At 44.4% G+C, this 13,042-nt stretch overlaps 1 protein-coding gene across 2 annotated transcripts in view; it reads right to left on the bottom strand.

Annotated features, from left to right (window-relative positions):
* Positions 1-9,773, bottom strand: part of mapk8ip1a (mitogen-activated protein kinase 8 interacting protein 1a) — a 33,479-nt gene extending 23,706 nt beyond the window's left edge. For both annotated transcript variants that reach the window (XM_088997537.1, XM_088997536.1), the window contains exon 1: positions 9,644-9,773. In XM_088997537.1, the coding sequence (XP_088853663.1) occupies positions 9,644-9,715 (72 nt within the window). In that variant the 5' untranslated portion in view covers positions 9,716-9,773. The remainder of the gene's footprint in view (positions 1-9,643) is intronic.
* Positions 9,774-13,042: the final 3,269 nt, after the last annotated feature.

Below are 13,042 nucleotides of genomic sequence, written 5' to 3' on the forward strand. Positions count from 1 at the left end.
GAAGCGGACAGTTTTACTTGCTGTGTCTGTTGACCTGATTGACCCCAGGTTGTCTGTGCTTCAATTTTGTATTCAGTCTCACATGTTGGTTAATCATATAACAGCATGAAACTTTTAAATATGATAACTTCTTATTCTGACTAATCTCTATCACCGGATTATCGAATTTTAGCATTAAATAAATTAATCAAGGGGCTCCATGGACACCTGACAAAAGTTCGGATAATTTAGCCTGGGATTTCCTTAAAATAGTTAAGAATAAATGCAACATTGACATTTTAGTACTTTGTAACTAGAAAAGTGTTACATGTTGCTCAAAATTCGTTCTGCCTTCCAAACTACTGCTATGATGCCTAGGCCAGTTGCCAGTTAAGCCAAAGACACATACATCACATTTAATCAAGTCCAACTGAATAAAAATTCCTGTGATTGACCTCGCAGTGCAGTGGTACCAGGTTCAATAACAGCTGTGGCCTTCCTGTGTGGAGTTTGCATATTCTCGACGTGCCTGTGTGGGTTTTCTCCAGGTATTCCGGTTTCCTCCCACTTTGAAAAAAAACGTATGCATGGCAGGTTTTTCTCTCTGTGATTGGCTGGTGACTAGTTCAGGGCCCCCTTGTCCAAAGAAAGCTGAGATAGGCTGCAGCACACACCGTGACCCTTGTTCCTCACAAGGCCTTTTCAGTCCTGCCTATAAAGCAGGACTGAAAAGTGCCTCTCTCTCTGTCTCTCTCTCTCTCTCTCTCTCTCTCTCTCTCTCTCTCTCTCTCTCTCTCTCTCTCTCTCTCTCTCTCTGTCTGTCTCTCTCTCTCTCTCTCTCTCTCTCTCTCTCTCTCTCTCTCTCTCTCTCTCTCTCTCTCTCTCTCTCTCTCTCTCTCTCTTCTCTCTCTCTCTCTCTCTCTCTCTCTCTCTCTCTCTTCTCTCTCTTTCTCTGTCTCTCAGAGATATCTGTATTACCTAATGCTATAAAAAGGGGGATTGCATGTGATGTGATCTGGCTGATGCAGCATCCTGGAGTCAGTCCAGCTGGTTCAGTGGTGAGAGAGGACAAAGTGTCAAGCAGCCAGTCAAACCACTTTTGCCCATGCGGAAAGTAAGAATTCCACTTTACAGCAAACTCTGAATTAACTACCGGTACATAAAAAAACACATAATTGTATTATGCTATTCTGAAACATGTCCAGCATAAAGTTGTTACTGAAACATTGGTTTTCTTTGGAATATGCACTTCTGCTTTCGAAAGGACTATGTCTTTAAAGACAAAATAAATCAATCGGTGGGTATCAATTCCTCGTTTGTAATCCAGTATTTGCACATCAAACATGGTGCAGCATAGTTTTTTACCACAACAATTACATTTACAATAGTCTGGTGACGATTGTTCACATTCAACATAAATCAGGTATTCCATGTCTCTTGAAGCAAGTAAAAAAAAAATAACAGAATAAAATTACAGTACAGGATTATTGTTTATTTGTAGTGATAGTAAAAACATTATTGGTTTTGAATGATACAAACCCCCACCATCCAATCCAGGATGCTTAAAATAGTTTAGGTCAATATAATTGTCCCATTGCATTCGACTAGCTTCAATTTTCAACCCTTCGTACCAGAGTGACACTCCTCTTCTGCACCGGTTCGGAATGATTTTTTTTCACAACTTTATTTGATTTTCATTCTGTCACAGACAATATCATTCGTGATACTTTGACAAAATAGTGAGACAAAATAAACTTTGACAAAATAGAATTGGCATTATTGTATGACCTTGTAGTGCATGGAGCTGAGCCTCTCATCAGGGCTTCAGTTTTTAAGTCATCCATCCATAATTTTTTTTAACCTGCTAATCATGACAAGGGTCACAGGCTTGCTGGAGCCTATCCCATGCGTCTTTGGGCAATAGGTAGGGGACACCATTGGCAAATATACAAACAAGCATTCATGTTCAAAATGACTCAATTTGGAATGCCTGGTCAACCTGCCATTCATGCTCCAGGAATGTCGGAGGAAACCGGAGGTGCCAAACTCCGTTCCTGGAGGGCTTCTCTCCTGAATGTTTTCCATCTCTCCCTGTTGTAACACACTAGAATGAAATGATGGACTAATCTTCCTTCAGCCACAGACTGTTACATGCACGCTGCAAGAAAGGGAGGTACCACCGCTCGTTCCTACTGACTACTGTCAGTCTTCTTAATAATCACCTAAATGGAAAAAAGAAGAAAAAAAAACCCTGAACTCTTGTACTGTAAATAGCACAGCCACCTTATGTTGATGCAATACAGCTACATACAGTGAGACATCAACTTATGAACTTAATTGGTTCCCAGACAGAGTGTGTAAGGCGAAAAGTGTGTATCTAAAAAAAAATTCCCATAGTAAACCATTAAAATCGGAATAATCCGTTGCCGGGTTTCCATAAAACATACTTTTCAACTAAATAAGCCTTAAAACTACACACAACCTACCATATCCTATGTATAATAAATGTGCTATTGTATTGTAATGACAGAAATACACTGCACTGTTTAATAAAGTCACTTTATTTACATTTGTGATGGTCATTGATGGCTCTTAATTGACACCTGCTGCTTTCTGACTTGTAAGGTCTTACGAAACTGAGGCATCACATTATCATTCATCATGTTGATGATTCTCATAGCCTTTTCTGGATGGAACTGTTCAATAAAAGCCTCCACATCAACTGGTGAATGGCCTGCTTCTGCTTGTCCTCTTGAAGGCAAATCAAATTCTCTGTGTTGATGACCTCATTATGGTCAGCAACAAGCTCCTCTGTGTTATCTGCATTCACTTCGAGGCCCATAGGTGCTGGCAGTGATTTTATGACATCAAAAGGTCGATGATTCCACGGACGCGGCAAAAGAAGGTGGGCGGGGCGAATAAAATGGCACACTCGCGTCTAACAATCACCTCATGCAAAGCAAACCGTTGGATTTGCCAGCACAAGACATAGCGATGTACTTTCGTCGTAATCATGTCACTGGTGAGGTGACAGTGACTCGTTGAAATGAAATGAAATTGAAGTGTCCCGAGCGGCGGCCACGCCCGAGCTGTCAATTCGCACGTGACAATTTAGCGTGACTATTGACATACTGTTCTGGTGTGTGTGAAAACACTAGCTCTGATTGGCTTACCATGACACATGACTCTGCCCTTTAGTTTAGCCAATCACAATCACTTCTATCGCATCTTGTCAGGGGGTGAGTTCAAGTGTAGCAACACAGAAACGTTGGCAAGTGTTTGTCCCTGCTCATTCAGTTAGACAATGCTTTCCAAACAGCCTAGAGTCATGAAAAGTCGTGCGCTATTCTCGAACCTGAACGCACCCCAAGTTTTGGATGACAAACAGAGCAGAGTAGACGTGTACGGCTGGTAGTTTCTTCAATTTATTCATAGTAACGCACCACATTTTAAATGAGGCTGAACACGAGCCTGTGGTGTTTGTTTTCCGGTCCCATAATAGTAAAATTATCAGCAAAAAGCTCCAAGTAGGCGATCGACGTGTGCATTCAATGAGAGGGGGTGTGGAAAGTAGCGCCAGCTGGAGCGCTGTTCGATCGTGTGCTTCCGCCGAAGATCACTCCGCCAAATCCGAAGGTCGTGTGCTTGATGGACCGTGTCGTGGTTGGTGTCTATTATGAAAATAGTGCTTATTATAAGGCTTAATTTTCATAAATTTGACGTTCGTATGATGAAAAGTTCATATTATAAGGCGTTCGTAAGTTGAGGTCTCACTGTATATCAATCTGCTTTTTTTATACAACATTCTTGCAGGATTACAGTATACACCTCAGTCTTCTGACATTTTTCATTATGCCTAGAATACTGTATCTTGTTTTTATCCCCCCCCCTCCTTTCAAATTGCTGCTGTGGACAGCACATTTCCCCATTGTGAGATGATTAAAGGCTTTCTTATTCTGATCAGCAATCACGGTAGAAGCCTAATCTAGCTTCTGTTCAATTGAATCAGTTGTGCTACAACTGGGAGAGATGGAAAACATGCGATATTGTGGCTCTCTTGTAGTGGAGGTTGACACCAATAACCGTTAATCAGTCCACGGCATCTGATGAACTCTCAGCATTAAATGATCAAAAATGAGTGTCATGCATGATAGCACAGTGGTGCTGCATGGGGGGGAATGGAGAAAAATACTTTATTCTTATGTCTGTGTAAACTCTCAGTTGTACAGGAGTGGTCCATCGATGAAAAGGCTTCTCCAGCCGTCATCTGTACTTTTTGTACTTTTTTTTCAAAGAAATACAGAGGACAGCTGAAGAAACCTGTTGGGGTAATTCACTATACGAACTTTTTTAAACATTTTTGCATCGTTTGTTTACGTTTTGGACTTCCTGATACGTCATATCCTGCCTTCCTTTACATGATGTCACATCCTATTACGTCACCCGTCTTATAAATTCTCTTCCAGCGGTCTTTCGGCCAAACCCCTATTTGTAATATTTCAAAATGAAATGAAACTATATCAGAAAACAATTCAACCATCTGCCGACCCAAACGCTATCAAAACACATGATTTGTTGATGAAATATGGCATAGATGAAGTGCTTGCCAAATCATCTGGTGTTCCCCCCCTCTTTTTTTGTCAATTTCACTATGTTGTGCAGACTCAATGAAATGTTAAAACCCCTGGCACCCCCCACCCCCCGCTCTCTCTCTTTCTCTTCTTTCTTCTATTTTTACTTCTCTCCTCTTTTTCCTTTTTCCCATATGCAGAAAGATCTGTTGAGACACACCTCTGATTTACTACTAGAAACTCCATGAGCTATTCAGAACCAAATGGTTTTGGCTACTTTTGTTGTGTTTTGTTTGCAGTGTTGTTTGTTTGTTTGTTTGTTTGTTTCTATTACGTTGTATGTTTGCATGCTATTTGAATTAAAAAAAAAAAAAAAAACGGTCTTTTGGCCTTCTTCCTCTTTACTCTTCCTTCTTCTTTCTTTCTCCTCCTCCTCGGCCGACACCCCGCGATGCCCCTGCTGTCTGTTGTGTCCGGAGGAATGAGAGGAGAAGAGTTGCTTTGTCAACGTCTTTATTGTGCCACCATGTTAGTCTACCTGCGGTCGTGACGTCACCGCTGCTCTTTGACCTGTCGCAACATCTTGTAGCAGTGTGACATATGCTACATTTACCCCCCTCCCTGAAGGAGCTAGAAAAACTCTGTAAACAAGGGAAACCGGGTAGACTGCCGGTTTCCCTGCTTAGCTGTGTGGGTTATTCTGCCTGCGATAGGCTAAGCACTGGCTAGGGTCTGAACATTCGAAATCGGTGATTTAATTGTCCAAATACCGAGGGCAAAGGCGAGCTGGCCGAGGCTCTGGCCCCACAGGCACGGCTGGTTCACCACGCTCTTCAAGGCGTCCCACCGGTGTTCTCGTATGTGTGTTGGGATGTTAGTCGTCTTTGCCTGAGAAGCCCATATCTGCAATAGCCCTGTCGTTCGAGGGGGTCGGTGATGCCACTCTCCTTAGGCGGCTAGCATGCCAACGCCAGACAGAAGGTGGTCGGTCGGAGTTGGGCGGTAATCTGGACTGGTGCTGTCCAGAATGAGTCCAATTTGTGAGAGCAGCTCGGCCGACGAATGCGGACCCAGTCCGACACAGTAAGTGTGGGTTGCTTCGTCCGGCGCTTCTCGTTGGGCCCTGTTCTGGCTGAGGAGGAGTAGGGAAGGCCGTCTGCTTGGTTGGAGCTTTCTACACCCCCGTTGGCCTGGGGTGTGAAGGTGGCAGTGAAGGTGGCAGTGCCCACCATACTAATCTTAGTGTGGCCATAGCCAAACAAGTCTTCAGAGTTGGCCTCGATCGGGAGATGAGGAAATAGACGTCGAACTGTGGACACATTCAACAGTGACCTGTAGGCTTTAGTGTCGAGCAGGAGTGGTAAGCTCACTCCATCCAGTTCCACTGTGCACCACTTGAATGGCTTGGCGCACGAGCCCACGCAGTGGATGGTGGTCCGCCTCGGCTGGTCTGGTGAGCGGCGTGACAGGTATGTCGACGTGGGAGCAGAGCGGCATATCCTGGCAAAGTGGTTCCTCTTTCCGCAGTGCTGGCATCTCTGTCCAATGGGTTTGCAAGTTGCCGTGCGTGTGGGGTGCCAGGCAGACCCACAGTTGCCACAAGGCCTGCGTGTGTTGGCCCCTTGATGTCTGACAACATTTACCTCGGCACCCTCGTAGGTGGAGGTAGGAGCAGAGTGGCACATTCTGGCGAAGTGATTTATCTTCCCGCAGCGTTGGCATCGTTGTCCGGTGGCTCTGCAAGTGGACGCACGTGTGCGGTGCGAGACAGACCCACAGTTGGCACAGGGCGTGCGTGTGTCGGCCCCTTGACGCCTGGCCACATTTATCTCGGCACTGTCGTATTGAGAGGTGGAGTCGTAACTGGAGGTGGCGTCTGGGAGTGGAGGGGTTGGAGCAACAATCTGTGCCAACGCGGGAGAGTGTGAAGGTGTGGGTGGGTTGTTAAGTGTGCTGCGTTCTCCAATTGGAACGCCATCTCCACAGCCTTCGATAGTGGGAGGTTGTCAGGGGACAATAACAGTTGCTCCCGTAGTTTGGGATCAATCGTGTGCTCCGCGAGTTGATCTCTAATAATTTCCTCCTCCAAGCGGCCGAATTTACAGAAGCCCGCTAAACAAAAAAAATCGGCAACATAGTGGTGTACCGACTCGCCTGTTCGTTGCCGTCGTTGACGGAAGGCAATCCACCGAACAATCACGCTCTGCGGTGGGGCGAAATGTTTGTCCAACAATGCGACACAATCTCTGTATTTCTGCGCGGGTCCGAGTGTCCGAAAAATGCGCTGCCCCTCACTTCCCAAGCTGTGCACTAGCATAGCCGTTAGCCGTACGTCGCTTGCCTCGTTTAGTCCGATCGCCGTCAGATATGTCGTGAAAGAGTCATACCAGCGGGACCACGGGACTGTTGGCTCACCGGGGAGCGCGAGGAACGAGGGTACGGGAGCTGTGTAGAAATCCATCCTCGTCGCCAATGTTGTGTCCGGAGGAATGAGAGGAGAAGAGTTGCTTTGTCAACGTCTTTATTGTGCCACCATGTTAGTCTACCTGCGGTCGTTACGTCACCGATGCTCTTTGACCTGTCGCAACATCCTGTATCAGTGTGACATATGCTACACTGTCTACAAGATTAAACTAACTTATTTTGTCCAACACCTGGCTTCCTGCTAATTTAACCATCCTCTGCCATCAACACCCATGAACCAGGGACGAACGATCACGATCAACCCAATAAAATATTTTCATCGACTTTATTCTTATCACTGAGTTCACCATTGTGCTACAAATGAATGAAGTCAGTTGACCATAAATTTTGACGTTCATGAATATGAACGTCAAAATGGATGGTAACCACACCGGTGAGTTTGCATGTTCCCCCTTGCATGTTCCCCCCGGAGTGGGTTCTATCCTTGTACTTCGGTTTTCTCCCACATTCCAAAAAACATGCATGGCAGGCTGATTGAACACTCTGAATTATACGTAGGTGTGAGTGTGAGTGCAGATGGTTGTTTGTGTATGCATGCCCTGCAATTGGCTCGCATTGCAAGCTGTGTTTTGTCTTTCTCGTGTATTTAATTAAATATAGGTCAATGGTTGTTAATTTTGTTAGTGTCAGTTTGCATGGTAGTGATGGCGGGTGTGAATCCCAAAAAGCAGGCAGGAGGGCGCAGCAGGTTGTATTTGATAAATTGTATTAAAATAAAGTCAACAGGAACAAAATCTAACACATCAAAATCATCTGAACAGAAAAATATGAAGTATCAAACAAAAACCAAGAGTAAAAGACTGCCAAGATGAAACAAACACATGCACATCATACAATGCATACACAATGCACAATTCAATGACCCACACCGGATGGTCGTGCCGGGAGTCCTTTTGACTGCCACTGATTGGAACGACCAACACCTGCGCGGCTGCAGGCAGGGCCGACAGCGCTGCCCGTTGGTCGCCAATCATAACGTGGCAGTCTGCCACTGATCGGGACGACCAGCACAGGTGCAGGGTCAGGCGGGGCCGACAGCGCCACCCGTTGGTCGCCAACCAGATCATGACAGTTAGAGGCAGCGAACCCCACCAGTTTCATATGCTCATTTACCAAACCCTTCAATGACCTCTGCGACAGAAGATCCACCGAAACCCAGAGACCGACTCACTGAACCCCGAGGGAAACACTGACAGAGGTGAACATGATTTGAAAATCATTGTATCTCATGTCATCTCATTTTCTGTACCGCTTATTCCTCATTAGGGTCGCGGGGGTTGCTGGAGCCTATCTCAGTCTGTCTTCGGGCACGAGGCGGGGGACACCCTGAATTGGTTGCCAGCCAATCGCAGGGCACACAAAGACATACAACAGTCACTCTCACACTCACACATAGGGACAATTTGGAGTGGTCAATCTGCCTGCCATGCATGTTTTTTTGAGTGTGGGAGGAAACCGGAGGACCCGGAGAAAACCCACGCGGGTCCGGGGAGAACATGCAAACTCCACACAGGGAGGCCGGACCGGGACGCGAACCGGCAACCTCTGCACTGTGAAGCCGGTGTGCTAACCACTCGACTACCGGGCCGCCCTGAAAATCATTGTATTTTGTTTTTATTGCTGTTTAGCACAATTTCCCAACTTCATTGAAATTGGGTTTGTACTGTACTTTGTTTACATATCTATCTTCTTCTTTTCCTTTCGGATTTTCCCTTCAGAGGTCACCACCCTTCAGTGTCCTCCACCTAAGCCTATTTTGTGCACCCTCTTCTCTCACATCAGCTAATTTCATGTCCTCTTTGACAACATCCATAGACCTCCTCTTAGGCCTTCCTTTTGGTCTCCTGCCAGCCAGTTCAAGGCTCAATATATGTTTCCATATCTACAGTACAAATAATTCCACAAGAGCCTCAAGGAAAACATCAAGCTTACTGGGTAATCACACCTCACAAAAGATTACATTCGGTTCATGATCTAAGCAAGACATATTGTGTCTATTAGTATTCTTCCATGAAAGGACAGAAAATGTTGTAATGGGAAACTTCAATGCTTATGCTAAAGGGATACTGCAATGAGATGACTCCACTCTGATACGAACTGACACAATAAACAGGATATTAGCTCATTTAAAGAGGTCCTGCTCCTGCTAGAGCTAGCCTATGAACACCACTCATTACCGTAGCGTTGCAAATGCATAAATTGTTGATAAATTCTTCATGAAACTATGATTCAGCGGGCTCTGTTTGTATGGTCATTTTTACTGTGATGCATACATTTGTGTAGAGGATATTAGAAGAGGATATACAGTGCTGAAGTTAATTTTGTGCTGACCTGATATAGATACAATATGATGCATTTATATGTGTGTACATTTCCCATAAACACAGACACACAGAAACTGCACACATAACACCTGAACGCACAGGCAGACACAAACACAAAACTATCGCTGTATCATGGTGAAGACATATTGCGCTAATGATACTTCCTTGCTACTAAGTACAGTACAGGATCCACCCATACCCTCTCACACACACAAACGGACACATGTACTCAGCTCATTTCAATGACATCCAAATCACAAGGGTGGACCCATCCCTCATCCCTACCTGGGTGCCGCCTTGTGGTCGCTGTGGCATAAGGGCTAGCGTGGTGGGCCTCTTTGGTCGATATTTGTCCATGACAGCAGAGATTGAGCCCCTGTGGAGCTGTGACAACCTCCGCCTTCCCTCCTCCTCCTCCTCCTCCTCCCCCTCCTCCTCTTTTCCCCCTTTTAAGCCGGTGTGTTCTCCGTCTCCTCCAGCTTCTGTTTCTCTCCTTCCTCCTTTGACTCCTGAATCAGCCCCAAACTAGACAGTGGGCACACCCCCTTATACTCCCATCATGCTTGATCATTGGCCAGGCTCATTGTCACATCATCACCGTCACCATCATCTTTCTGGCAGGACCAGAGCAGAGACGAGAGATAGACTGCAAGAAGATGAGAGATGGAGAGAGAAAACTGGATAGATTATGTAGTAGGTAGATGGGGTGAATGAGGATGGATGATTAAAATAAGGGAAAGAGAGAGAAAAGGGAGAGGAGAGGAAGTCATCACCAACCAATCATCACAAGGCATGACATCATCATCTCCAGTGCTTATGCTGCATCCCGTAAGCGGGTAGCACTATGAGTGTGTATCATTTAATTGTGCTGTGAAACACGAGTAGGCTAAAACGTATAATTTTCTTCACAAAAAGAAGAATCTCAAATGAAGTAGGGATGCTGACTGAACAGGCTAAGGGTGACAAAAAAGAAATTTTCTTGGTAAAACAACAAATTGGTCCAGGATGGTTGAAGACCATGTCACTCCAAGGCTGTGCCCCCCGCACACACATGGTCACATTATAAACCACTCAATTTACCCCTTCTCATGCTAACTGTCACACTGACTGCACCCTTAATGATATTGCCCCGAGTGAAAGTCCCACAGAAGCACAGCTATATTCCTCCATAAGAACTCTAGCACGGGGGTGTGCCATGCTCCTGGACAGGAGGTGCAGCAGCAACCTGAGACATCTGAGAGGTTCTTGTGACTGAGTGTGTCATAGTATCAACCGTATTAATACATTTGTTTAACTTATTTTGATTACCAGTAATTTGTTGAATTTTATATTTGAAGGGCAACAAACTGTCTCTTGCACCCACACACACACACGCACGCACACACACGCACACACACACACACACACACACACACACACACACACACACACACACACACACACACACACACACACACACACACAAATTAAAATAGACAAGGGACAAGATTTTAGGTATTGGTGCCTTGGCACTGATGCCTAAAATCTTGAGTCATCTGTGTGATTTTTTTTCACTTTGGACAAACAAAAAGCATAGTCCAGGAAAGCTCTGAGTTCTCAAACAGTCTTGAGTGAATTAGAGCATGCCAGTGCATTTCCGAACACCTTTTTTTCCCAATTACTTGGCCTGTTACTACCTCTGTGGTGTGCAGTTACCTAGCTATCTATGCGAACAACCCAAAATGCACTTCTTCCCTGATTGCTACAATTTACACAACAGTTTAAGATAAAATCTTTGTCTCTTCACAACTTCACAGAAATGTGTATTATCATTATTTCACAAGTGTTTTTAAGTACAGGTATCAGAATCAGAATCATCTTTATTGCCAAGTATGTAGAACACACAAGGAATATGTTTCCGGTAGAACACGCTGCACTATTATCATCATCAAAAATTGCTCTTGAGTTGAGAATTCCAGCTCTTTCTTCATAGAAACTTTTAGCTCAACTCAAAAAAGCCTGGTTCCTTTGATTTCCAAACTGCTCTTGATTTCTATTTATGTGTTATTTTGAACTGAAAAAATACAAATATGATGATGTGATATGCAGGAGGAGTGTTGAGGCGTGGAACCAGGTATGCAGCTCAGGACGGGCATAAAGATACTCGGGTGTTTTGTTTTGTTTTTTTTAATTAAGAAGGTGCAATAGTAGTCGAATTAAAAATGCTGTGCTAAAGAAAACTCAAATAAAACCTTTGTTTTTATGTAAGTATTATCCAAACCAATTTGGTTTGTAAGGTGTGGGCCATCCGGCCCAGTGCTTAGTACAGCGGTTCTTATTCTTGTTGGAGGCACCGAACCCCACCAGTTTCGGATGCGCATTCACCAAACCCTTCTTTCAATGACTGTGCCCACTAACTGCAGATGAGACTGAGGGGTGGACCTCTGCGGCGTAGGATCCTGAGAACGACTCACCGAACCCGGCCTAGGGTTTGTTTCGATCCCTGTTTAAGAACCACTGGCCTCGTGGGTCTTTGGCAATTGGAAGCGTATGGTATTGGTAATGGTGGCAGTTGTTAACCTTATACGTACCTCCCTACTAAACCACATTTGAGCTTGCAGCATGTTTTTAGATTAGACTTGGTCTCATTTTGACTGACAGCGCAATGTTACCAATTTTAAAAAGGTCCGGACATGAAATTCTGAAGTGCCTTGGACAAGAGTATACTCTACTTTATGTGACAATAATGCAACCTAAATTCCCAGTCATCTGAAATTGGTTAGGATTTTGGGTTTTATTGGGCAGGAGGACAAAATACAATTAAAAAATAAAATATCCAGAGATTTTTCCTGGGTGGATTTAGTACAGAGTATGTGCCGCCACACAAGTGGCACAAGAGCCCAACATCAGCATTCGTATATCGCACCCCACGTAGTTCTAAATGAACATGACTAGGATGTGACATTATTGAGCGACAGTTCAAGGTTCAACAAAGGACACTGGCCACAGCCCATGTCAATACAACATGATTCAATCCACCCCCTGCTGTTAATTTAAAACAAACAAACATTTGATTGTACCACATTGCCACCCGTTACGAATTGATCACATTCATAACAGTCACACAACACCAGTGGGGTGGATAGGGAATGTTGTCAGGATAGGTCTGCAAAGTTATGACATAAAACCACTATAACCATAAGTCAACGCAAAAGAAAAACAAAAACCACAGCCCAACAATAACCTTTGTTTGCCTTCTATGCACCCACCAAGTTATCTGCACAGGAGCCTGTCTGCAATTCTGTTGCAGCTCTGAGACCCTCTTTTAAGGTCTTAATACATCACATAATAGTTAACTCGAGGTAGCTTGTGGGTTCAAATGGACATGCACCGGTATGAAAAAAAGATCCCCTTCTAAACTTTATCGGGTTCACAGCTACTTTATAGGAATAGGATTTGAACACATTGTCAGTTGTCTTTTCACTCTTAATGTATTTAATTTAATTACTTTGAAGATCGCAAAGTCGCTGGTCTTAGGTAAAGAAATACATTACAAAATAAATAAATCCCTTGATTTATTAGGCATTGTGATTTGTATACCTTATATGTTGGTTAAAGCGAGCAGGTATTTCGCAGGAATTTGTCGCCATTTTATAACGTTTCATGACGGTGCGTTTCGATGTATCCTCATAAAACCAATCAAAT

Source organism: Hippocampus bargibanti, linkage group LG05, assembly GCF_051943395.1.
Source record: "Hippocampus bargibanti isolate YZ-2025 linkage group LG05, ASM5194339v1, whole genome shotgun sequence".
Taxonomy (NCBI): Eukaryota; Metazoa; Chordata; class Actinopteri; order Syngnathiformes; family Syngnathidae; genus Hippocampus; species Hippocampus bargibanti.